General features: G+C 39.8%; 1 protein-coding gene across 1 annotated transcript in view; it reads left to right on the forward strand.

The window, feature by feature from the left end:
- LOC311526749 (uncharacterized protein) overlaps positions 1 to 26,256 on the forward strand; it is a 148,478-nt gene that overhangs the window by 50,477 nt on the left and 71,745 nt on the right. Inside the window, exon 4 of the mRNA XM_084640107.1 lies at positions 24,260 to 24,301. Within this exon, the coding sequence (XP_084496233.1) occupies positions 24,260 to 24,301 (42 nt within the window). The remainder of the gene's footprint in view (positions 1 to 24,259; positions 24,302 to 26,256) is intronic.

The following is a 26,256-nucleotide window of genomic DNA, read 5'->3' on the forward strand; positions in this document are numbered from 1 at the left end:
CTATATATTTCCAGCAATGTGAATGTTTTCACCCATCTCTGCTGTTTATTAATGACCAGATCCTCCTATCTGTCCATGTGTAGAACTCCTGTTGTGTGAGACTCAGAATCAGATTCCAAATACTAATAGGGTAGAAAAGAAGTCTGTTAATCCTCTCAGCAATTTAAAATTCCTACTTGGAAATTGATGTTCTGTCTTAAAGATATTTTGCTCCTCCTCCAAAGATAATTACTTTTGAGTCAATCTATTTAAAATTCACCCCAAATATTTATCAATCAAAATGTTTCTGGAATATGTAATTGTTGGAGAACTAGCTGTGATTCCCTTATCTCCTGCACAATTTCAATCAACAGTAACTGTTTTAGAAGTGGTGAGAGCTGCAGGGGAAAAAGTACCTTCACAAAAAACTCCATCAAAGATTGCAATCAAAAATAATCATAAATACTGTCTGACAGCTGTACAAGCACTCCAGTCTGACTTAGAAATTAAATTAAATTTGTTTAGTCCCAACATTTCTGAGCTGGAGAAGATGCATTCTGAAAAAAAATCCTTTGTTAGTTTAGTAGACAAAGTTACAGATTTACAATCCTCCACTGCATATTTTTAAACTCTATCTGATTAAGGATAATGCTTTTATACTTCATAAAATTGGAATATTGGAAGATAATATTAAAACGAGAAATCTGGGGTTGCCTGAGAACTCAGCAGGTTTAGATTTAACTACTGCATTATCTTTAGAGTGTGTGTGTGTGTGTGTGTTAGAGAAATTTGCCCACCATTGCATATCCTTACACCATTTACAATTTCATTTAAATATGGATCACTGATTTCAACAATTCTTTCATCTCACTTTGGCTATTACATTTACTTCTGGTAGAACTAAAGAGAGTTATGTCTGTAAGCTTGCAATAAAAACGGAAAGTATTTTGTATAGGGGCAATTCAAATTCATCACAAGAAACTTCTGATTTTAAAGTTAATGAGATTCTGTGCTGTACTTCTGAGGTGCTGGGCAGAACTCACAGATCAGGTGCAGGAAACCTAAAGTGAGTTTAAGGCAGAGTTGGCCAAACCACTGCTTGTGAGCTGCATGTGGCTCTTTTACAGTTAAAGTGCAGCTCGCAGCGCCCTCCATACCCCCCCTTCTCTGCCTACCAGACTTGGGGGGTAGGAAAGCTCAGAGATTCCGCCCAGCAGGGTGGTGGGGCTAGGGGCTTCCTCCCACTGGAGAGGGGAGTATCGGGGCTTCAGTCCTGTGGGAGGCACCTGCCAGGGCTTCAGCCCCAAGCCCCGATATGCACCTCCCCTGGGGCAGAATTCCCTAGACCCACCACCCTGCCACAGAGCTGGAGCTCTGGCTGGTGTGCCCTGCAGGGCTGAAGCCCTCGCCCCCAGCTTGCACACCTGGGTCTTGAACTTCTGAACATTATTGTATGCAGCCCAGAAGGTCAATAAGTTTGGCCAGTCCTAGTTTAAGGCATCCTTTCAGCCTGCCAATTCTGGACTACCCACTGGGAATGGTGTACCCACCAGCATAATTGATTTTGTTCTGACAGCCTGTCTAAGCTATGGCAACCTCCTGGGGTCCCCTATGGGTAGTAGCGTGGCATGCTGCAGATACACCCCTAGAACACCCACTACAGCAGGGCTTGCAAGTGGGGTGGAGGGATCTTCATGAGGCAGCCATACAGCTGTTTTCTGCAGTGTCTGCACCAAGGGAATTCTCCCACAACCAGAACCAGGACTTCTAGGGCACCTTTATGTTACTATGGCCCTTTTACCTGGCATTAATGGACTGGGAAATGGGATCTCACCCCGAAATTTTAGTAGTTATCATTATAACATCTGTATTATTTCCTCTAGCACTCTGTGGATGGGGAAAATATCTTTTATTTGATGCCATCTCAGTAACTAAGAATTATATGTTGAAACGGATCTTTAATGGCCTACAGCGGGGCAGATTGTTACCAATACCAGTGAAAATTCAGATACAGTACAATGTTCTCAATGCAAAGCAGTTTATCTGAGAGAAAATCACACAAGCAGTAAAAGGTTATATAATACATCTTCCTAATAAGACTCAATTCCCCAAGCATAAACCTCAGTAACTATGTTGGCCTACACAGTATCCTGATTGGCAAACAAAGCAGGTATAGCTACCAGGCCTAGATGGAGACTTCTTTTCTTCTTTTCTCTTCTCAAGTATACTTGGTCTGTCACATGTCCCCTGAAGCAGGGTTCGGCTAACCCAAGGCCCTCTGGTTCAAAAGTCATACAAAAGTCCCTCGTAGCAGGGTGTCGGCTACCCTGAGACCCTCTGGACTTCAGATATTAATTGGGGCACTAACTAACACCGCAAGTATGATATTCATACTACTTTTGTTCTTAAAGGAGTCCATGTTCCCGAAATATGCCCTGTGGGTGTTTCATTACTTGTTTTTCTGATTAATATTTTGGAAGGGGCTGCAAAAAGAGACACACCAAAGGCCATTTGTTATTTACTCTCTCATCAATCATTCACTTAATCTCTTAGTGTGGGTACCATCCTAAAGGGTCATTTTGACCTAGGTCATTTATCACCAAGCTCACTGGTCATGTGTTTTCTGCGTATTTACTTTTCTGAGCTGGCCATCGGCTGACATGACCAAAGTTTAAAGTTGAAACACGCACACACAGAGAGAGATAGAGGATTAGGAGTGTGAACTACAGTAAGAGAACCTTTTAAGGTACTATACGAACAGGCTTCATATTTTCCCCCCACATTTCCCTACCAACTGGATCTATAATCCAGTTCCAGAATTCAACTCACGTGTAATGCAAGGAGCTTTGAGTCTTCATCGGCAATCCTCAGGGAACGTATTGTCTGTTCCATTAGCCCTCTCAACAATATGAAGATTGGTAGGAGATGGGGGAAGGGGAGAAAAGGGAGGCTATTGTGTTTCAAAGGTCAAGCAGAAAAAGGAGATCAAGGATCTTCTTATGGAACATTTTGAAATTAGCCCTGAGGTTGGCTTGGCATCTGAAATCATATCAAAGTAACTAGATTTTTCTGCTTATATTCTTATTAGTTTTTCTCTGTTAAGATTTTCTTTTTTTATTTCAGACTTGATAAAACCCCATTTATACTGTAACCTACAAATTCCACAATCCACAGGTGTCCAATACTAGCCTTTAATCAGGAGGAGAATATTGTGCCTTAACGAACATATAACACAATACCTGCAGTATTTTTTATATTGGCATTTAGGGATTTTGCCATGGGGTTCTTTCCCACTCTCCCATTTCTGTACAAAGCAGTCAAATCATTTGAGATATTCTTCCTGTGTGATTGTAGTTTGATAACATTTTGAGCAATTTAATGGATATTTGCTTTGCATAACCTCCTATTTCTCTCATTCCATTATAGCACATACGGTTAATCAATTATAAGTTATGCTGTAAGAGAGGGTTAAAAATGGTCTTTCTAATACTCATTACTGGAGCTTGGTTCCTATAAATCACTAAGCCAAAGTGGTGTAAGCCAATTTAAAATGTTTAATTTAGACATCAAGATAAATGTTTTCAGGATTTCAAGTAAGTTTTTTTGCTGAATCAAATTATAAAGTTTGCATTTGCACAGTTTTTTATGAAAACCGTTTACTAGTGACTGAGGATACAGGGTATTCAAAAGGCAGAGTACAGCACCAACCAATCAAATGCTATCAGTGTGGATATCATTTTGAAACACCACTTACCTTAAGGTTCCACTATTCCATCTTTCTCTTTATTCCTGCCTCAGGTGCCCTCATGTCAATCATCAACAGGATTCTCTTTGGATCTTAGTGCAGCATTTGATAGAGTTTGGCATAATAAGCACTTAGTGGAACTCAGTGAGATGGGAATCCATGGTAAAATGTACTTTTGGATACGAGTTTTCCTACAGTTCATAAAAATAGCAATAAAACTAAATGATACTTTTTCCAAGACAAGGCTGCTCAATGTGGGAGCACCTCAGGGCTCAGTTTTAAGTTGTCTTTTCCTTGGGAATCTCAGGACACTTCAAATAATCTGTATACACATATGCAGACAATTTTGTACTTTGTATCATGGGTCATGAAATAGATGTACTGGAGAATGAACTGAATGAGAACTTGCATATTGTAACTAGATTGGCAAAGGAATATAAATTCCAGCCAAAACTAGCAAAAATAAAGTCTGCCTACTTTACTGACAAATCATAGGAGGTTCAATTGCAGTCTGAAACTGACATTGGATGGAGATGTTATTGCTGTTGAGAGGAACCCAGTGTACCTTGAGGTAACCTTGGATACAGAACTAAGGTTTGGACCACATTTCAGAAAGATGACAGCCAAAGCAGAGATTGAATGTTCTGTGATGTGTTGCCAGTAATTATTAGGATTCCTGTGGTAGGACACTGAAAGCAACATACTGCTCAGTAGTTCATCCAGTACTTGAATATGCCTTACCGGTCTCGTCACATATTGCTCTCAGTAATCTTGTGCAGTCATCTGTAGTTCACACAATAATTGGAGCTGTAAGATCTCCTCCAACAGCAAGTTGTGAACAAGAATCTGATGTTCAACATTTTGAGAATCATAGAGAAGAACAGCTCATTTGGTATGAGAACTGTCTTTTCTCCCTGAGCATCACTGCTCAGGTCTATTCAGAAATTATGAGAAGAAATCAAGGCTGAAACAGTCATCTTGTTTTGCAGGGTGTGTACAGGCTATGAAAGAAATGGAAGTACTTGATGATGTTAGGAAGGCAGAGTGAGCAAAGAAATTTTGTTTCCCTAGTAATTGAATCTATTCGCTTTAGTACATTTCTCTCCCATTTGAAACCTTGCTTGAAAGAACACATGAACTTGGCCACCCTAAGGAAAATTGCAGAAAAGATTATCCAACAGTATCAGTAACAAGACAAACAGATTCATGTATAAATGGATGATTCATCAGATAAATCCTTCAAGAATGGTGGATTTGGTGTCTTCATCCTGTGGCCTAATGGAGAGAGTACAGGAAACAGGATCGGTTCATGATATATCAGTTTGAGCTCTATGGCTGAATTGAAAGTTATTTTCACTGCACTGCAACAAGTAAACAGAGCAGAAATAGAGGTGCATGTTGTGATGTCTGTTGACTCGCAAGCATTTGCAGTTTTTCAGAGTTTACGGAAACAGAAAAGGATGGTATCAAGAGTTTGTGACAGAGAAGCAAGCAGACAGTGTAGAGTATCCATCTAGCAGTCAGGTTGATTGCCTACCAAAAATTCATTCTTGAGACATTCCCAACTGGAACCACATTTTAAATTCAAATTCCTAAATAACAATAATGTAAGTTCCTAGACAACAATTTACACCACTTTCCTGTTGTCAGGTCTCCTGGGTCTTGAACCCAGATCTGAGGCAGGGGGCATCTTGGAAGTCACCACTTTTCAATCCTCCACACAGCAGCTCACAGGCAACAACTAGAACTGGAATCTAGGAAGCCCAACTGGGGCACAAGCCTTGCCGCTTTGCTCTGATTGGGAGTGCTCCAAGGCTCCTGATTGGTCCATAGCCCCTATTTAAGTCAGAGGAAGAAACAGGAAGTTGTATGTGCAATTGGGCTTCATCCTGCTGTGGACTGCTGGTGTAGTGTTTACCTGTTCCTGTCTTCTGATCTATTGGTATCCAGATAACTGCCTCCTGGTTCCTGTCTTCATTTCTATCACCTGATCCCAACCTCCTGGTATCCTGACTTGGCCTGGCTCTTGGTAAACTGCCTCCTGGTTCCTGCCCTCTGGTTCTGTTACTTGAACCTGACAACCTGGTATCCTGACTTGGGCTGATTCTTGATAACTAACTCTTAATCCCTGCTATCCTGTTTGTCTCTCAACGCTGATCTCCTGGCATTCCACCCTGACCTAACTCCTGGTAATTGGCTTTTGGCCCCTGGACTCCTGGCCACTAACCTGGCTGCCCACGTCCCAGTCCTGATGTATGCCTTTCAGATGGAGGCTGATAGAATCATAGAATATCAGGGTTGGAAGGGACCTCAGGAGGTCATCTAGTCCAACCCCCTGCTCAAAGCAGGACCAATCCCCAACTTTGTCAAGCCTGACCTTAAAAACTTCTAAGGAAGGAGATTCCACACCTCCCTAGGTAACACATTCCAGCGTTTCACCACCCTCCTAGTGAAAAAGTGTTTCCTAATATCCAACCTAAACCTCCCCCACTGCAACTTGAGACCATTACTCCTCGTTCTGTCATATGCTACCACTGAGAACAGCCTAGATCCATTCTCTTTGAAACCCCCTTTCAGGTAGTTGAAAGCAGCTATCCAATCCCCGCCTCATTCTTCTCTTCTACAGACTAAACAATCCCAGTTCCTTCAGCCTCTCCTCATAAGTCATGTGTTCCAGACCCCTAATCATTTTTGTTGCACTCCGCTGGACATTTTCCAATTTTTCCACAACCTTCTTGTAGTGTGGGACCCAAAACTGGACACAGTACTCCAGATGAGGCCTCACCAATGTCGAATACAGGGAAACTATCACGTCCCTCGATCTGCTGGCAATGCCCCTACTAATAAATCCCAAAATGCCATTGGCCTTCTTGGCAACAATGGCACACTGTTGACTCATATCCAGCTTCTTGTCCACTGTAACCCCTAAATCCTTTTCTGCAGAACTGCTGCCTAGCCATTCGGTCCCTAGTCTGTAGCAGTGCATGGGATTCTTCCATCCTAAGTGCAGGACTCTGCACTTGTCCTTGTTGAACCTCATCAGATTTCTTTTCCCCAATCCTCTAAATTTGTTTAGGTCCCTCTGTATCCTATCCCTACCCTCCAGTGTATCTACCTCTCCTCCCAGTTTAGTGCCATCTGCAAACTTGCTGAGGGTGCACTCCATGCCATCCTCCAGATATTAATGAAGACATTGAACAAAACCAGCCCGAGGACCGACCCTTGGGGCACTCCACTTGATATTGGCTGCCAGCTAGACATGGAGCCATTGATCACTACCCATTGAGCCTGACAATCTAGCCAGCTTTCTATCCACCTTATAGTCCATTCATCCAGCCCATACTTCTTTAACTTGCTGGCAAGAATATTGTGGGAGACCATGTCAAAAGCGTTGCTAAAGTCAAGGAACAACACATCCACTGCTTTCCCCTCATCCACAGAGCTAGTTATCTCGTCATAGAAGGCAATTAGATTAGTCAGGCATGACTTGCCCTTGGTGAATCCATGTTGACTGTTCCTGGTCACTTTCCTCTCCTCTAAGTGCTTCAGAATTGATTCCTTGAGGACCTACTCCATGATTTTTCCAGGGACTGAGGTGAGGCTGAATGGTCTGTAGTTCCCAGGATCCTTCTCCTTCCCTTTTTTAAAGATGGACAATACATTAGCCTTTTTCCAGTCATCTGGGACCTCCCCCGATCGCCATGAGTTTTCAAAGATAATGGCCAATGGCTCTGCAATCACATCCGCCAACTCCTTTAGCACTCTCGGATGTAGCACATCTGGCCCCATGGACTTGTGCTCGTCCAGCTTTTCTAAATAGTCCTGAACCACTTCTTTCTCCATAGAGGGCTGGTCACCTTCTCCCCATGCTGTGTTTCCCAGTGCAGTAGTCTGGGAGCTGACCTTGTCGTGAAGACAGAGGCAAAAAAAGGCATTGAGTACATTAACTTTTTCCACATCCTCTGTCACTAGGTTGTCTCCCTCATTCAGTAAGAGACCCACACTTTCCTTGACTTTCTTCTTGTTGCTAACATACCTGAAGAAATCCTTCTTGTTACTCTTAACATCTCTTGCTAGCTGCAACTCCAGGTGTGATTTGGCCTTCCTGATTTCACTCCTGCATGCCCGATAGATACTATGTTGATAAGACTGTACTGATAGATACTGTGTTGATAAGACTTGAGGTCAAAAAGACTGTACTATTCCATCATGAAATTTGGATGGCAGGGATCAATCAGGCAAAGACCCCATTAGGAGTATTTTTACAGTTCTTCAGGTTTGAATCTACAGTTTGCTAGGATGGTACAAAAGCCTTAAGGCAACAGCAGAAAAATGTTTACACTAAAAATCAGGAGTCAACTGTCTAAAATTAAGGACCAAAAGCCACATTTAAGCAGCTAAACAACTAAATAATTGGTGTCATTTTCTAAGGTTCTGAACACCTGGAATTCCTACTGAAGTCAATAGGAGCTGTGAGTACTCAATATCACTGAAAAACCTAGACCACTTTTAAGTATGGATTTACATGTTGAACTTTAGACAACTAAGTCTGAATTTTTTGGTTCAGGATTATTACACTTCTGAATAAACACAAATTAACTACCCTCCTTCCTCCCTCCACCACTTTCCCACTGTCATTGTTCCCCTATCATCTCAAGTCTTAACTATTTTAATGAAAAGAGAGATACAGTATAGCATAGAGCTATCTTTACCTTTCTAACTGCTGATTCTTAAATCTCTCTAGAGTTACATTTTTGAAATAATCTACAAAGTCTGCTGAAAGTCTGCTGGCTATCTTGCCAGTATGCAGTCTAAAATAAACGCTTAAGGGCTGCAAAGACTTTTCCAGGCATATGTTCTCTTGGTGGCACAAATAATTGGTGAGACTGTAATGCATTATTTTACACAAACTGGCCTCTAGGTATTTCTAAATGAGTTTAGTCTCTTGTAGACACATAGTTTTACTGTAACTTTTTGTGTTTATTTTCTTAAACTAAGCTTAATTACCACATAAATATTTCAGTTACCACAGGAAACTGTTTCCATTAATCTGTATACTTTATTTACTGTATCCAGTTAACATCCTGACTCTAGGGCTGCGGTTAAGCAAGGACATTATTCTATGGAGGTCATCCTCTCTCATCACACCAAAGTCTTTGCTTTTATACCCTCAACAAGAACACAACAGAATCACTAAACAAAAGCTAATTATCAAAGTTGAGCAATGAGTTGCCTTGAGCTGACTAGACTATGATCTGAAGGACTCATTTTACAACAGGAAATTATGTAGATTTCTAGTGATTATGAAAATATTATTTGGCAAGTGCCACTATGTCCTCAAGAAGGAAAATAAATGATGCAAACTTGTGAAAAAGATGATTTGTCAAACCAATCAGTGCCATAATACAAAAGGATTGCAGGAAGAGAAAACAGGAACAAGTGACTTAGAGTAAGAAAATGGTCCAGGGGTTGGCACGCCTAGTCCTAGAAGTGTACTCTTTCCAGGTCTCATCCAAAGACCATTGAAGTCAATGTGAGTCTTTCTAATGACTTTCATGGGCCCAAGTTCCAATGTAATTTTTCATGTGCTGAGTGGGGTGGCACTAAATGAATATTGACTCCTCAAGTATTTGGGTGGTGGGTTTTACCCCATTGATTTGTGTGTGCCTCAGATTGCGTTCTGGGTGCTAGGTGATGTCAGTGTTGCAGACTGTGTCTGAAATGTCCTTTTCATTATGAAGAGTAGTCAAATCCATAGTTTAAATCTAATGTCAATACCTCACTTTCCAGAGAAAAACTGAGGAAAGGTCTGACAATATGTCCTGTGCTGATATTATGTAAATTTTAATTTAGAATACTGAGTAAAAATTTTAAGACACTTAGAAGCTGGCTTTTGAAATGTTCACTGTTTTAAAGCTTTGGTCATGATGGGTAAAGTGGATAAGCTTGTTCTGATGACTCACAAATTAGTCTTCGTTTGTAAACAATTTTTCTGTAATTTAAACTGTTTTGTAAGAGTGGTTCCATTTTTTTCATAAAAGATGTTTACCTAGCACAGGGAAATCCTGAACAAAATGAGTTGGGAGGTATGTCTCTTATTCCGAATAATCCCTTCAACCAAAAGCTTGGCCTACTCTACTGGGTGCTCTGTATGCATACAATGGGCCATTTTATCAGTTGGCATAAATCAAAATAGCTCTGAGGTCAGTGGAGCTCTTAATCTGACCCAGTGCTTCTCTAGTTCACTTGCATTTCTTTCTTGTCCTCTCTGCTCCTCAATATATTTTGTGGTGTCTTTGTATTTATGCCCAAACTGTACTCCATTTTTGTCCTATTTTCTCCTCTGTGCCCCCTTTCCTCTCCTCTGTATTTATTGATGTACACTGTTTTCTAAATAGATGATGCCAGTAGTGTCAGTCAAAATGCTACATGTGCAGTGCTAGTACGTATTCAAAATTAAGTTGAATAAATTTCCCTGTCCCTGTTTTTATGTCAGTTACTGCCACAGAAAGCACTTGCTCACACATTCCTCCCCCTTACTCTACTGCAGTCAGCCAGCCATTGTGGAAAGTCTCTGGGGCCAGGTCACACACCGGCTGGGGTGTTTAGCACTGCTGGTGGCATTAATGCTTCTCTCCAGTTGTATGTGGGTCATGGCTGTCCATGAGATCAGGCACAAGGGGGAGAGTTAGCTTTCTTATGCCTTTTCCCCCACATGGCTCCCATCCATATTTTGTCTCTCAGTATTGGACAAAATGAAACAAGCAAACAAAGCCACAACCAATATACAATGTGACAGATCCCACAGTCCTTACTCAGGAAAATTCTTATTGACTCCAAAGAGAATTTTGCTTGAATAAGGACTGTGGAATTTGACCTATTGTTTTGGGTTCTTTGCACATAGGACATCTAGAACATCAATAATTCTGGGGGGAAATTATAAAATCTCTAAATTTCCAGGTTCTCCTAAGCTTACTCTGTAAACCACAAACAAACAAAAAATAAAACCAGCAGGGCTTGATTTAAGATCAGGATGAAAACTGGGTGATGATAATAGGAATCCAGTGGCCCATTAAGATCTAAACTACCATAATCATTATTGTACATTATGACAAGATATGGAGATAGCTCTAGTATGTTACAGTGACTGCTGAGTGAAAGTGTATGTAATAAGGATAGCCTCACAATGTAAAACATTTCATTTTCAATAGAGGCCCAGAGGAGGGTAGGTACAATGTAGTAGATGTAGAGTCAAATTCTTGATTACGCTGGTGTAAATCTGTTCCTCTAATGATATATTCTTGAGAGGAGAATTTGGCCCACTCTTTCACATTTGCAAGCTTACAATCTCCAAAATACAATAATTAAAATGCTTATTACAGAAAAAAAAATTATAAAAACACCATTTAGCTTACCATAAAAGGCACAGTACTATATAAATCTCATATAAACAAGATATATAGTTTAAATGGCAATATTACTCAAAATTACAACTGTCCTATAAATAGCCTTATAAGCCATGCTTGAAGGATATTATGCTATTTAATCACATGAGCTCAGGAAGAAACCTATTCCAATCACCTGGGGCTCCAGAAGAAAAGCTCATTTTGCAAGTTATTTCTTTGTCTTAGGTACTGTATATCTAATTGTATATCTAAATTACAATAAGGACCTCAAACCATAGGTTACCGAATTCTCAATTAATAACCTTTGAAGATAAGAGGAAGCTTCTTTTTTCTCCTGATGAAATGAAAATCAAAACTCAGGCAGGGAAACTGTCTGCTTTAATGTGGATGTAGTTAATGTGGATGTAGTTAATTTAGCTTTTTGTAAAGGGCAAAGTGATGTGTTTACAGTCATTACAAAGCAAAACAAATCAGCATATGATTTATTATATTTGAGATGCAGCATCCCCACTAATGCTTTTAGCACATTTTTTTTTACTAGTTTTGAAATGTATTTATCTGTACATTACCCCTAACATGGAAGTGAATGGGAAAACAGAGAATAGGAGGTGGAGTTCCTGGGAAACAGAATGTTAAAAGCAAAGTGAATTTTATTTCCTTTTATCCTCAATAAAGGTATCTATTAAAGCTTTCCACAAATATTTATTTGAAATTACTTTCACTTTATTTCAATTTCTATTCTAATATAATGTAACACAAGTCTAAATCAGAACAAAACTATCAATATGAACAACATTAATTGGGATGGTGCCCAAAGGTCAACCAAGAATGGGGCCCCATTGTGCAAACAGAGTGGCAGATGGTTCCTGCCCCAAAGAGTTTAAAATCTAAATAGTTCTGACAGACACAGGGCATGAGAAGGTATATAACACAATCAGAGTGAACAATGTGATGGTAACAAACATCAGGGGAGTGCCACAGTTTTTTGGCTTTGGGATAGATTAATTTAGGCGGGGATAAACTAAATGGAAAGAAAAGAGAAGGGGTGAGAGGGACAGAGCAGGGGAGAAAAGGGTAAGAGGGGAAGGTGTGGAGTGAGTGAAGAGACTGTGACGGGACGAGAGGGAGAGGATTGGTGCAACCAGACAATCAGCACTGGGCAGAAACTGTAGAAAGGTCTCTGCAGCCTGGTCTACATGTTAAACTCAGGTTGACTTAGCTACTTCACTTGGTGCTCTGAAAAAATTTAGGTCCTTTATGACATAGTTCTAGTGACCAGATGTCCCAAGTTTATAGGGACAGTCCCAATATTTGGGGCTTTCTCTAATATAGGTGCCTATTACCCTCCCACTCCCTGTCCCAATTTTTGACACTTGCTATCTAGTCACGCTACATAGTTCAGTTGACCTAATCTTGCTATAGATGCAGCAAGAGCAATGGAAGAGGTCTCTGACTGACTTCTTTCTGCAGTTTCCCCCCAAGGCAACGTGGTGGGGAGGGGAGACACCACGTGGCTTCTAGTGCTCCCTCTCCCCCGAGTAGTGGCATATCTTCTGCCTAGTTCTGGGTCTCTGGGGTGTTGGGAGGAGCTGTGGCTGGACCCCATTTCCCTTTCCCTCTCTCCTTAATGCAGCAGTCTGATTTGTCAACTTTTGTTCCCAAATGGAATATTTTGATTGTGCTGGAACATTTTTTAGTTTTATTTTTTAGGAAATTTCAACATTTTCCATTCTGAAATGGAATTAAAACACATTTTGAAATGTTAGAATTCCCCCACAGACTGGAAAATCTGAGTTTTGACCAGCTCTACTGATAAATTAATTCTATCTAGGCTATGATTCATCAAAATGCTTAAGTATTTGATGTGCTTAACTTTAAGTCTGCACAAAGTTTGGGATTTTGTTACAAAAAAATTGCACAACTATATTTTTGAGTCATTTCATTTTGATAGAGTTCCAAAAAGTGGAGTGTTACAGCTCATGGGTAATACTGTGTTGTGTCCATTTGGGATGAAGATCCCAGAGAGACATTTGCAAATCCAGCTTTACTGACTTGGATACAAGGGATACATTTGACTAGGATGTACAGTGCTTTATTTGAACTTGGAAATCAGCTTCCTCCAGACCCAGGGACAATACAAATAATAGTAACTTTGAGTTTGTACTGGATTTCCCATAGTTTGCCTATATATTTTTATTTCAGTCTTTTGGCTCATTTAGTTCCCAAAGTGGTATCCCTCCACATGTGGTGTTAGTGAAGTACACGGGAATCAGATTTGTCATGAAACAATGCTTTTCGTAACCCTATAGGCACACAGTTCAGGTTTTTAGAAACATTGCAGAGATTTTGAAAAAGCATAGATGGCAGTTAGATGCCCAACTTTCACGGAAAGTAAAATAACTTCCCCATCTGCCTTTGAACCCTTCTCTTTGTTTTACATGGGGCATGCTGTGAAACTTAAGACAGGCATAATCACTGCAGCTGGTTAAAAACTTTTCAATGGATCAATTTTCCATTGGAAAATAGTTTAATGAAAATGGTGCTATCAAAATAAAACTTTTGGATGGTCCCAAATGTAATTTTTTGGCATTTGTGTTTTCACAAGAAATTTTGCCATCTTGTGGAGTTCTGAATTGGAACAAAAAGCTCCCAGAATGTCAGAATTTCCTGCAGAACAGAAATTCCAGTTCGTGACCAGCTTTAATAATCATAGTCTCATTTATATACTTGACTCTACGTTCCCCACAGCAAACACTTCTAAATTCCGAACTCTTACTTTAAAGTCTATATTGCTAAGGTTATGGTAGTTTGCAAACAATAATTAAACAAATACAAACATCATACCTATTTTGACTACAGAACAATTAAATATTTCAGTTGTGGGCAATGATAGGTGGAGAAATATTTAGCTGTCTTCTGAATTAAGGAGGAACCAATAAATTTTTAAATGTTCATCATTACTCTAAACAAACAAATGACTGATTTTGGAATACTAAAAGATTGGTAGCCTTATGGTTTTGAAATAATTGCTGAATTTGGGGAGGGACATGTTGTACTGTGTTTATATATCTTCCCCCTCCCCACCCTCTTCCACACAGATAATGAAGTTTTGCACACAAATAATCCATTTCACTGAAAGAAGTCAATTCAGACTCTTGCGTGGGAAGCAAGTCAACAAGCAGAGCTATGGAAAAGGTTCACTGTATCTTCTAGGTGAGCCTGAGTTGAGTTCCCAGTGAACTGGGTTTCAGGGACTGCTTTTTTATGTTTGTTTTGTTCAGTGTCACAAGGCACACCAGCCGTATGAATCTACTTGAGGCAAATCAAACTCCTGAGCAAACTTAAATTGCTAAATTACCCAGTTTTGTGCATAGTCTTTTGCCTTAACCTGGTCAGAATATGCATATGTGGTCAGAATGTGCATAATGTTTGTCCCCTGTTTTACTTTGTAAAGTAAAGCAACTTTCCCCTACCCCTCTCTCCTAATTTTGGCACAACTCTATACTTTTCTGTTTGAAGTTTTAAAAAAACACCACTGGCTAACTACAAAAAAACCAGCTTGGATCAAGATCAAAGATAGATGTGGTTTAAAAAATAACATAAAGCTATTATAAACATCCAGGGCAGTGTAAGGAGATAGAGCAGGAAATGTTTGTACTGATAAGGGAGTCCTAATGAAAGAGCAGAAACTTGATCACCGGTGAATTTTATCTTGACATTGTCTGGAATAAGAATGGAGAAGTGATCAAGAAATATGACAGGTTTCAAGAGGTACAGTCTTGCAATGCTGTCATCTTAGTTAATCAACAAACAAGACACTGGAGAGAGGCAATCACAAATTTAGTCCTAGCAGCTGAACCAGATACAGTAAATTGGATACAAGTTTGGAAGTGTCTTATGAGTGATGAAAGCAAACGTAGGAAGAGTTAGGAAATATACTTTGGTAGTTAGAAGCATTAAAATGCTTAAGTTTAACATTGCAGGCATTGAGACAATACAAAATGAGCAGAAAAGCAATAGTTGAAATCAAAAAGAAAAGGAGTACTTGTGGCACCTTAGAGACTAACCAATTTATTAGAGCATAAGCTTTCGTGAGCTACAGCTCACTTCATCAGATGCATGTTGCAGATGCAGTTGAAATCAAGTAATATTTGGATTTGCTATAAAACACATGATGAAAGTAACTGAAGTTTTTAAATATAATTCAAGGTCATTACTGTAAAAATTATTAAAATAATACAGAGGGTTGGATGTGAAACTCTAAAGCTATACATTTGTATGTTTTGATTTGAATGACTTGTTGTAGGGGAGCTTTTAGTAGTGATTGTTTTTCCCCTATGGAAATCAGGCCAGTTATTTTCTGTGACTATCTTTAAAAGAAATCAAAGCTTCTTTTTGTTAACGTTTATTTAGATTATCACCTTGATGCTATTGTCCTGACCTCTGGAACCATGCAGGGCTGCACTGGAGTCAATTGGGGTCCACCCATTTATAGGGACCTACACCTTAACATTTTCAACAATAATATTTGTTGCTGCAAGTAATACATTGAAACAACACATCATGTTGATTGTAATTTTTATTCTGTTTAAAAATTGTGCTTTTCTTACAATTGTGGTATGCAGAACAGTGATTGATTTGTATGTATGATAAAGTAATGACACAAAAATCACTTTAAATGGGCCACTTGCAAACGTTTACGTCTAGAGGAAGAACAGTGTTTGCCAGCAAAAGTGGAAAACTGTATGCAGTTCCCCTCAATCTGTATAAAAAGGATATAGACATGTTGAAATGAACTATATTGAAAAGAGACTAAAATGTGCTTTGCTTAATATTTTTTTTTTACTTTCTCCGGAAAACAGAAAAATTAACATGAAGACAAGAACGTGTTCTACCCTTGTGTACTGTGACTGTTAAAACCATTCATTGACTAGCCTCTCAAGCGTGAAGGCCTTAAGGAATTTGGCTGTTAGCAACAATAGCTTCTCCCTCTGAGTCTGTGTAGATTTGGATGTGTCTGGGGATGAATACATTTTGATTTTTGAGCAGTATACTACAATTTATTCCCCCAGATCTGGCTTCATGTTCTTTCGTGATTAACTTATGAAAAGAAATATACCATTATGTGAAATGGATTTTACCAAAAGCTTTGATTTGAAATCTGTTAGGATACAAAGTATTTGAAGGGGAGGATTGAAATCACAAATAGAAAGGATTTCACAAATCCTCCCAGTCAATCTTCAGATAAATTAAAAACATGTAGACTACAAATTTAGCATAATTCTTAAACACTTCAGCTTACTTACCTTTAATTAAAAGACCACAAGTGTCACAGTACTGCCTTCTCTATTTTCCACAGCAAACTATATTCTGGAATTTCTTTAATTTTTGTGTGTAGATTTGAGTTTAGTTTCTGTATCAGATCTTCAAGGTACTGAAAATAATTATAATAGTTGAGCTTCTCAGCCTTGTATCATGAGAAAAATATTTCTAAGTGTAATCTTAGAAGTATCCATGGAAACTATTTGCTCTCAATCTCTCCTGGTGAAGTTGTTCCACTTTTTGGATAAATAATTAAGGAGACATAGGAAGAGAGGGACTGGACCCTGGATGTCCTATTTCCCAGTATATGCCTTAACCACCAGACTGCAGAGACTTTCTCTCTCTCTGGCCCAATCACTGTTTAAGTACTTATCCAAAGGGGAATTGCTTCAGCAGGAGAGATTGAGAGAGGTGGTTCTCCCACATCCTGGATGAGTGTTCTTACCACTGAGCTAAAAGGGATGTGGCATAACCTCCTTCCTATTCCCCCAGATTTTGAATGGGCCCAATCCATGCTCTGTGCATGCCTACTGGATCAGGCCTCCCAGAAGAGTTAGGCTTTCCACCATTCATCCTTCCCTGAACTGTGATGAAGCTTAAGTGGAAGATAGGCATCCAGATATCTGAAGTAAGGCAGCAGCACAGAGGCAGAAATTTAGTTCTCTAAGGAACTCTTACAGTGAAACCTTAGGCGCCAAGTGAATTTAAGCATCTGCAAAGATTGGCAGCAGTGAAGCAGGGATTTTGTCAATCACAGAGGTGCCTAAAACCAGGACTTGGGTGGTTAAAACTGGTGCTTAGGGAGCTAAATCCATTTGTGGATCTATGCCTTAGTCTATATCACTGTTACAGGAAACATGACCAGTACTGTGAGGAGACTGAAAACCACCTTTTCATAATTTATCTCCCACTTGGAGTCACTGTAATTTCTTACTACAAATTCCTTAACCTTCTTGCCCTTATTTTTCTGCTTTTATATTAGGAAACACACTGAAAGCAAAGGGAATGAATTATGGTAAACCAAAAATAGCTATGAAAGCCAAGAGTATAAAAGACGTTTGAGATTGAGAGGATAAGAAAGCCAAAAGGCTCAGAGTGGTAAAGGAGAATTGAAGATAAGGCCTGGTATCACTGGAAGAGCTGAAACAGTAGTAGTGGAATAGCAGAAAGATGTGATTAGAACAACCAGAAGAATTACAAAGAGGGGGAAGCAGAGTGGCTGGGGAGCTGAGAAAGTCAAGTGGCATGTGTAAGAGAACAGAGATTCTCATCAACCAGAAAAGGATTTTGAGATTTTCACATCCGCAAAGTCATTTCATGCTCAGTGGAGGTAGCCAGCTCTTATTGCCTTTTCTTTGCTCTTATGCTTGCCTGTTGATCTTTCCAACTGTCACGCTGGCAAAATAAAACCTCTGGATGGGAAGGGGAGTTGAGTGTTTTTTTCCATGAAATTTGAATAATTTTATTTAATGGATCCTCTTTTATCTATTTGTGAAAAAAGATTCCATTAAAGAGCAGCAATTGCACCCTGAATTCTTTATAACGTTATAAAGATGCTAGGCAAAGTAGCAGGACTTTCTAGGGTAATTGCCCTGAGTGTTCTATTAAGTGCACCATGGCCTGCTTTAATCAGCTAGTAGCCCTGAAAGCAGTAGTAAACATGCCATGTAGGATTTTGCATGAGAGAAATTAAATTAAAAACATTTGAAGCAAAGATAATGAGGCTGAAAGACTGAACTCAAGAAGAAGTGTTGTATCCTATAATGACTATCTGTTCAGCTGTTGAAGAAACGTTACATCAATGGTGATCTGGACAGTGCTGGCCAAGAGGATGTGAGGGATTGTGGGCCTCGAACCCAAGCCCACAGGCAGTGCCAAGGCCAAGACCACCACCTAGCAGCTCACCAGAGCAACCTGAAAACAGAACCACTGAAGTGCTAGCCTTCAAAGGGTCCTGTCCCAAAGCTCCTGATTGGAGGAAATGTCCAGCACCTTAAAATAGAGCTCCCCAGCCGTTAAAACTGGGAAGAGGCACAGGAAGTTGTCTGAACAATGGGAGGAATCCCTGGCTGACTGCTATGGTAGATCCTTCCTGCTTACATGACTCTCCATTGCTGTACTCCTTATCCTAGACCCCTTGTCTGTTCCTGGTTCCTGCTTTCCTGCCTTGTTCTAGATCCCTTCTTCTATGGCTTACCCTGACTCTGTCTCCAGCCCTGATCCTTAGTCTGGCACCTGCCTTGAACCCATAGGTCTGACTGCCGACACCCCAGTCATTACAGCGTGAGAATAATTGTAAATGTGTAATTAAAATAATAGTCTCTAAACTTATCATGTAACACTTTATATCTTCAGCTTGTTATCCTGATATCAGCTAACTAATCAATTTTGTCAGCTAGGTTAGTCAGGCATAATTACGTAAAGCAATTTTGCTTCTCTGAGGGGATTATTTAACTGAATATGCCCATCACTGGAGAGACTTAAAATGTGCTTTGAGTGTGACTCTCCAAAGCACCCTTTGTTTCCTAGCCTCAAAGAGTGCTCTACAATGCTTGATGGCTTGGCTTTTTGGAGCCTCTGTTTGGGGAGGCCTGCTTGATAGTAATGGGGAATGATAGTCTGGGCCCTCGGAGTCCATTCTTCTTCGAGTGGCTCTGCTACTAATTGTGTGATGAAGAGCAAGTCATTTGGCCTAACTTTTTTTCAAAAATGGCTAGTGATTTTAGGGTGTCCAATTTGAGACATCGTAAAAGGGCTTGATTTTTGGAGGATGGGTGCTCAATACTAATGAAAATCAAGTCCACTTAAGGTCTCATGTTGAGATATCCCAAATCAGTTGTCACTTCAGAAAACAGAGACCTTAACCTTTATGTGCTTCATTTTGTCTATCTGTAAAGTTAACTACTGCACTACTGGAAGGCACTACAGCAGGAGTCTCAAACTCAATTTACCTTAGGGCCAGTGCCAGTCCTCAAATCCTCCCAGCGGCCCAATAATGTCACCATAGATCGCGTTCAGAAAAGAAAATGTTTACATTGTATTTTTTTGTTTCAAATTTCTTAGAAATAATAAAACTGTCACACAACTTTTCTGTTATACAATTCTTCACCTGCCGGAGAGTTTTTAGTGTTTACCAGACACCTGGCAATGCTTCAGTTCTGTCAGTTTGTTGATGTTTCGCCTCAGTGACTGAACAGTTGAAACTTTCAGGATTGCAGCAAGGTGTGCATCCGATAGTCGTGTTCAGCATTTTGACTTGTTTATATTCATTGTAGAAAAAAGTGACACTGCCTCCATGGCTGACTCTGCCCGGCAACTAATGATGCTACCTCCAGGGCTGACTTTGCCTGGCAACTAGTGATGGCCCTAAGGTAAATTGTCTGTCCCTCTCTGTCCCTCTCCCCCAGCCAATGGGATCTGCGGAGTGGGGCGCGGCACCTGCAGGAAACATTGCTGGCACCATGTCTGCATGCGTCTCTCCTCCGCGGGTCACAGTGGGGAGGTTATCAGGCCGCAGATGGGCTGGGACTTTGAGACCCCTGCACTACAGTGATGAGTGTGGTATAAAAACATATATAGAGTAGAATTCCTACAGGTAGCATGGTGAGACTTATTTCATACGTATTTTTAACAGGCATCAAGATATTTGTGTAAAATGATCTTTATAAGTGTTAAAACATTATTGTTAATTACAAAGGGTGTCCCAAGATATAATTGTATCCTATTTTTAGTAAACAATCAGGTGTTTTTGATGGGATTGATCAGTGTTTTGGAAAATGGCATTTTTGTTTGGTACCTTTGTTAACAGTTTAATCTCTACAAATCAATGTCTCTATGTCAAGTCAGTATTAACGCTCTCCTGATTTAGTTTAACTTCTTAAGCTTTCTGATGTGGCCACATATGACATCTATAAAGGATTTCTTTTGAACATTTTTGTGTCCATTCATTTCAAAGAGAAATACCAGAAGCTTTTACTTCATCAATTAGATATTAATATTGACTGAAATCGAGAGGTTTTTTTTTAATATACATCAAACATTTGTCTTCCTTTTAAATAGCATTACATTTTCCACAGAACTTTTCAAACATGTTATCATTCCCATGACTTTTGTCTTCTATTTTATTATTAACCAAATACTTTTCATCAGTATCTCTGTGATATTTCTACTGAAATAAAAGAATGGGTTGATCAGTGTATAAATTAAGTAACTAGAGAGGGATATTTCTTATAGGAAATGTACTAAGCATTTAAATTTGCTGTCTAAATGTTATGCAGTAATCCAATAACTGAGCCAGAATTCAAAAGTTTTCTGTCTTTTGCACAGTATCTACCAACAGTGTAGGACTGTTACCTGATTAACTGCAAATTTCAGCATCTGAAGGCTGTTTTACACATCTACAGTATGTAGTGGGTACTTACCATTTGGGACACACTGAAAATCATTTAATGGAAGCTAAAGGTATTTTCCAGAGTCTGGCAATGTATAGCTCTCAGACTGCGTCCAGCAGCTCAGGCTGCTGCATATATTTTACTTTTCTGCCACCATAAAGGGGAGAACAAAATTAAACAAAAGCTGTTACTGATTATGCTTGACTGCATTCCTTATTTACCTAGTGCCTTGGAATATTACAGTTTGCTTCAGTGTCCTCAATTCATTTACAGTGCCAACCCAATCCAGAAGGAGGAAACATTTGTTAGATATTATACACTGTGGGTAAGAGTCACTCCCAGGTACATAAGAGAGGCCATACTGGGTCATCTAGCCCAGTATCCTGTCTTCTGATAGTGGCGAGTGCCACATGTTTCAGAATGAACAAATTGAGCAATTGAGTGATCCATCCCTTGACATCCAGTCTCAGCTTCTGGCAATCGGAGGTTTAGGGACACCTAGAACGTAGGGTTTCATCTCTAACCATCTTGCCTAATAGCCACTGATGAACCTATCCTTTACGAAGTCATCTGATTCTTTTTTTAACCCAGTTATACTTTTGATCGTCACAACATACCTTGACAATAAGTTCCACAGGTTGACTGTGCAATGTGTGAAGAAATAGGTTTGTTTTAAACCTGCTGCCTATTAATTTCCCTGAGTAACCCCTTTTACTGAATTGTGTTATGTGAAGGGATAAATAACACTTTTTCTCCACACCATTCATGATTTTATAGACCTCTATCATATCCCCCTGTCACTTGTTGTGGGTTTTTTGAGGGGTTTCTGCTTCTCCTGACTGACCATCCTTCATTTGTTCTCAGGTCAGTTCCTGGACCCTCACCTCCAATTAAATCTATTAGCCCTTCAATTTTTAGGGCTTGTAGTCTCCTGGCGGTTTTCTTGGAAGCAACTTGGTATAGGTCTCTCAGCCCTTCCTTATCCTGGACCTTTCTGCCTCCTTTTGCTTCTCTGTATTGACGCCTTTTTAGCAGGCCTTGTTTCCTCTATTGGGTTGCAGCTGTGGTACCTGCCTCCATGATTGGCAGCTGCATGGGGGGTGTGATCAGGCTGCTTGCTTGTAAGCAGGAGACACTCCTCCTCCTCCGTGTTCAATTTGTAGACCTTGTCCTCTCTTCCCTTCCCCCCACCGCACCATATCTTCCAAGATGAACAGTCCCAGTCCTCTTAATCTCTCCTATTATGGAAGCTGTTCCACACTCCCTAATCATTTTTGTTGCCCTTCTCTGTACTTTTTCCAATTCTAGTATATTTTTTGAGATAAGGCAACCAGAACTGCATGCAGTATTCAAGGTGTGGGAGTACCATGGATTTATACAGTGGTATTATGATACTTACTGTCTTATTATCTATCCCTTTCCTAATTGTTCCTAACATTATTACCGTTTTTGACTGCCACTGCACATAGAGTAGATGTTTTTAGAGAACTATCCACAATGACTCCAAGATCTTTCTTGAGTGGTAATAGCTAATTTTGACCCCACCATTTTGTATGTGTTTTCCAGGTGTATTGCTTTACACATATCAACAATGAATTTCATCTGCAAGTTTGTTGCGCAGTCACCCAGTTTTGTAAGATCCCTTTGAAAATTTTCATAGGCAGCTTTAGACTTACCTATCTTGAGTAATCTTATTTCCTTTGCAAACTTTGCCACCTCACTGTTTACCCCTTTTTCCAGATCACTTATGAATATGTTGAACTGCACTGGTCCCAGTACAGATCCTTAGGAGACCCTGCTATTGACCTATTTTCACTATGAAAACTGACATTTGTTCCTACCCTCGGTTTCCTGTCTTTTAACCAGTTACTGATTCACGAGAGGACTTTCCTTCTTTTCCCATGACTGCTTCCCTTGCTTAAGAGTGTAGGTGTGGAACCTTGTCAAAGAATTTCTAAAATTCCAACACTTTGGAATTGTGTTATCCACTGGGTCACCCTTGTCCACATGCTTGTTGACCCACTCGTAGAATTCTAATAGACTGGAGAGGCATAATTTCTCTTTACAACAATTGCAATGATTCTTCCACAACATACGATGTTCATCTATGTGTCTGATAATTCTATTTTTATTCTAATTTCAACATACAAGTCAGGCAATGCCCCTGGGAATGGCAGGCCTGTAATGAAGCAGCACCATAAACTGCCATAACCCCCAAAAATACAGACTGTGAGAGCTTGATACCAGGAGATGCTCTTTATCCACACAGCCAGAGCTCTTATTAATCAGACAAACTTTAAAGATGCGTTCCTACAGTGGAATCTCTGCAGGAGGGTAATGGCAACACTCCTGCCATTTCCTCTACAAGTTATTTCCTTATACAGTGCAGCTATTGCCATGAGTACATGAGACAGGACTGTTACTAGTTCTCTGGTGGTCTGCCCTTGTATTTGTTGGGAGTGACAAGCATAAATGAAAACTGTGTAGTATCTCTTCTTCTTGCCTCACTTTTTAAAATATTAGACACATCAGCTCAATTAGGAGCAGTGAGTCTGCTTCTAAACTCAGTTACAGCACTGAAAATCCAAAGGGATTGCATCAGCATTAATGGAGTTATGTTAGTGTGATTGAGACCAAATTGTAAATTACATTTCATTTACCTTTTTATGTTAGGTATCACTCCCATTCACCCGCAGCAGTGATGTCCCCCCTCCCCTCCCCATGGAATGAGATGCACAGTATATAAGGAAAATAAAATGACTAAAGAGAATCCAAGTCTTGCACAAAGTAAGCAAAGCAGAAGCAAAAGTGACACCAGCTCTGCTTGGTTCTTGCTAATCCATACGGAACCTGGGAGCAAAGCTGGCAGATAGCATTGATTGCTTCCTGGATCACTGCTGGAATTCGAGTGAAACTGGCGACCCCTAAAACGGCGTAGTTCAAAATCAAGTGCAATGCTACCCAAAGTAATGACAAAATACATTAGAGGCTACTTCACTGTGTTCAATTTATTGGTTTCTTTTAAAGTAATGTTTATTTTAAAGTAGCATCTATGTTTGTTTTAAATGTCAGTGCTTGTAATTATTTGAAGTTAGAAACATACAAAAGCCTTATTTGCAATAGCTTGACAAGCAAAGAGGATGAGTTTTCCTTTTTCTCCTAACTTCTTTCTTCTCTTTTTTCCTTGAAGAGCCTGATGACTATGGTTCAGATTTATAACAATGCACAGAGGCCAATTCTTATCTCAGTTACACTGCTATAACTCTATAGTAATTCTCTTGACTTTAGAGATTTACAAAGATGAGAATTGGATCCAGAATTTGAGATCCTTTAATCTTAATTGTTGTAATGTGTTGTGCATGCCAATTTTTCCCACTGTAAATTTATTTATGCTTTTCTTTTCTTTTTCACTATAGGGAACCTGTATGCTTCAAATTCATCCCAACGCAAGGTGCAATGTATGTCTCAATCCCCATTCTGGTCCTGTTTAGAAATGTGGCTATGAGGAGAAGGTGGAGGCAAACTGTGGTGCTTTCCATCAGCCATGTATCACTGGCAGAGCTCTCCCCACAATATGAGTGCATGGCCTTGATTTGGGGGGTCAGGCTACAGTAAAAGATGCATGATCTGCTGCAAGTTCTTCTGTATCGAATAGAATGGGGTGGGGGTGGGCAAGAAACTGAACTGCAGCTGTCTGCACTCTCTTTGAGTTGTGGGTTTGACATCTCTCCCATTTCACATTTCTCCCTCTCCTTCATTTCACCTGAATGAACAATTTACTCTTTGATTTGATTCTGGAAAAGTAGATTTTACATTGAGTTAATAAACCTGAAATTAAAAGAGAAAGTCATCAAAAAGGCAAGTCTGAAATACTTCTGAAATATATATATTAATGAGGATGGAAAGAAAATCGTAACTAATATTTGTCTGATATTAAATTAATTTGTATTGATCTCAGTGTATTTTCTCTTGAGACTTATCTTATATGGTCTGTCCAGGTCTATTCCTTTTAAATCATGGCAGAGGCTTAATAAAAGAACTAAATTCTTGAAATCTTGGAGACACATATTCTAAAGATTGCAAGTGCAAAATTAGATATTTGGTACTGTAACTTGTAGAGGTTTTTATTGCTTCATTTAGTCGAGTCTCATAAAATATGTCAGCCTTAAAAATTTAGGAGGAATAACTTTGCAAAACAACTCTCAGCCTTGTGGGTTTTTTTTAAATTAGTCCGTTATTGGGCTTAGAGGCCCATTAGCCTAGCCAAACCAAACAGGTACCATAGCACTCAATCCTCTAGATGTAACATTGTTCTGGTAGCAAACCTAATAAAATGTGTTTTATCCTTAATTTGGTAAGTTGAAAATATTCCGTGTAAGAACTTGCAGAGATTTGAGCTAATAAAGGAAAACAAAATGCAGTTAAGGAACGACATCTCATCAAAGGGAAGATGTTTTACTAGCTTTTACTTTTTATCTGCAGTAGCAGGAAACAAGAAAATGTGTGAACCAAAATAAGGGCAGAGAGAAAACATAGGGGAAGGGGAAATAAAAGAAGAGGTATATATTAGAAAATAATAACAAATGAATGTAGCTGACAGAGGACATCAGCTGGCTGGTTAGACTCAGATTTATTGAAGTCCCATATTTACGTGCAATTATAGAGGTTTTCAAGCCCTGCTGATACCACATAAAAAACTTCGAAAAACATTTTATTTAACCACAGTTCTGCTGGTAAATCAAAATATTCTGTTGTATTTCTTCTTCCCTCACTTTTCTTTTTTAATATTAGACACAGCAGCTTAAAATTAAGTCCATTAAATCTTCTGCTTCTACACTCAGTTACAGCACTAAAAATCCAAAGGGATTGCATCAGTGTTAACAGAGTTATGTTAGTGTGATTGAAACTAAAATCTGACTCACCATTTTAAAAGTTCATCTACCTCAGCTGCCTATTCCTCCTATGAGGCCATAATTGTTCTGTGGGTGACTCACAAGCAGGACAATGCCCTTGGAAACATTACAGTACTCCTCCAATCACCCACCTGACCATTCTCTGTTTTGTATTGGATTTTTGAAAAAAACAAACAACCCTTGTTAAGCCATACATGACACCCATATTATTACATATGTATCTTATGGTTGCACTGTTAGGCCTCAGTCAGTGTTCCCACTCTGACACGCATTGGGCAGACATATATTAATATAGGTAGAGCCCTGCATGGATACAAAAATGGAGGGTCTGCTGTGGCTCCCCACAGCTGCTAGTATGGCTCTCCCTGACTTTGCTCTGGCTTGCGGGGCGGACTCAGAGCCACAGCCCGGCCACGATAAGAGCCAAGCAGGCAGTTGTGGGGAGCCACGACAGACCCTTCACCTGCCCTGGGCGGGGAGGCCCGAGCAGCCCCAGGCCT

This window comes from Lepidochelys olivacea (genome assembly GCF_965140295.1).
Source record: "Lepidochelys olivacea isolate rLepOli2 genome assembly, chromosome: 9".
NCBI classification, from domain to species: Eukaryota; Metazoa; Chordata; order Testudines; family Cheloniidae; genus Lepidochelys; species Lepidochelys olivacea.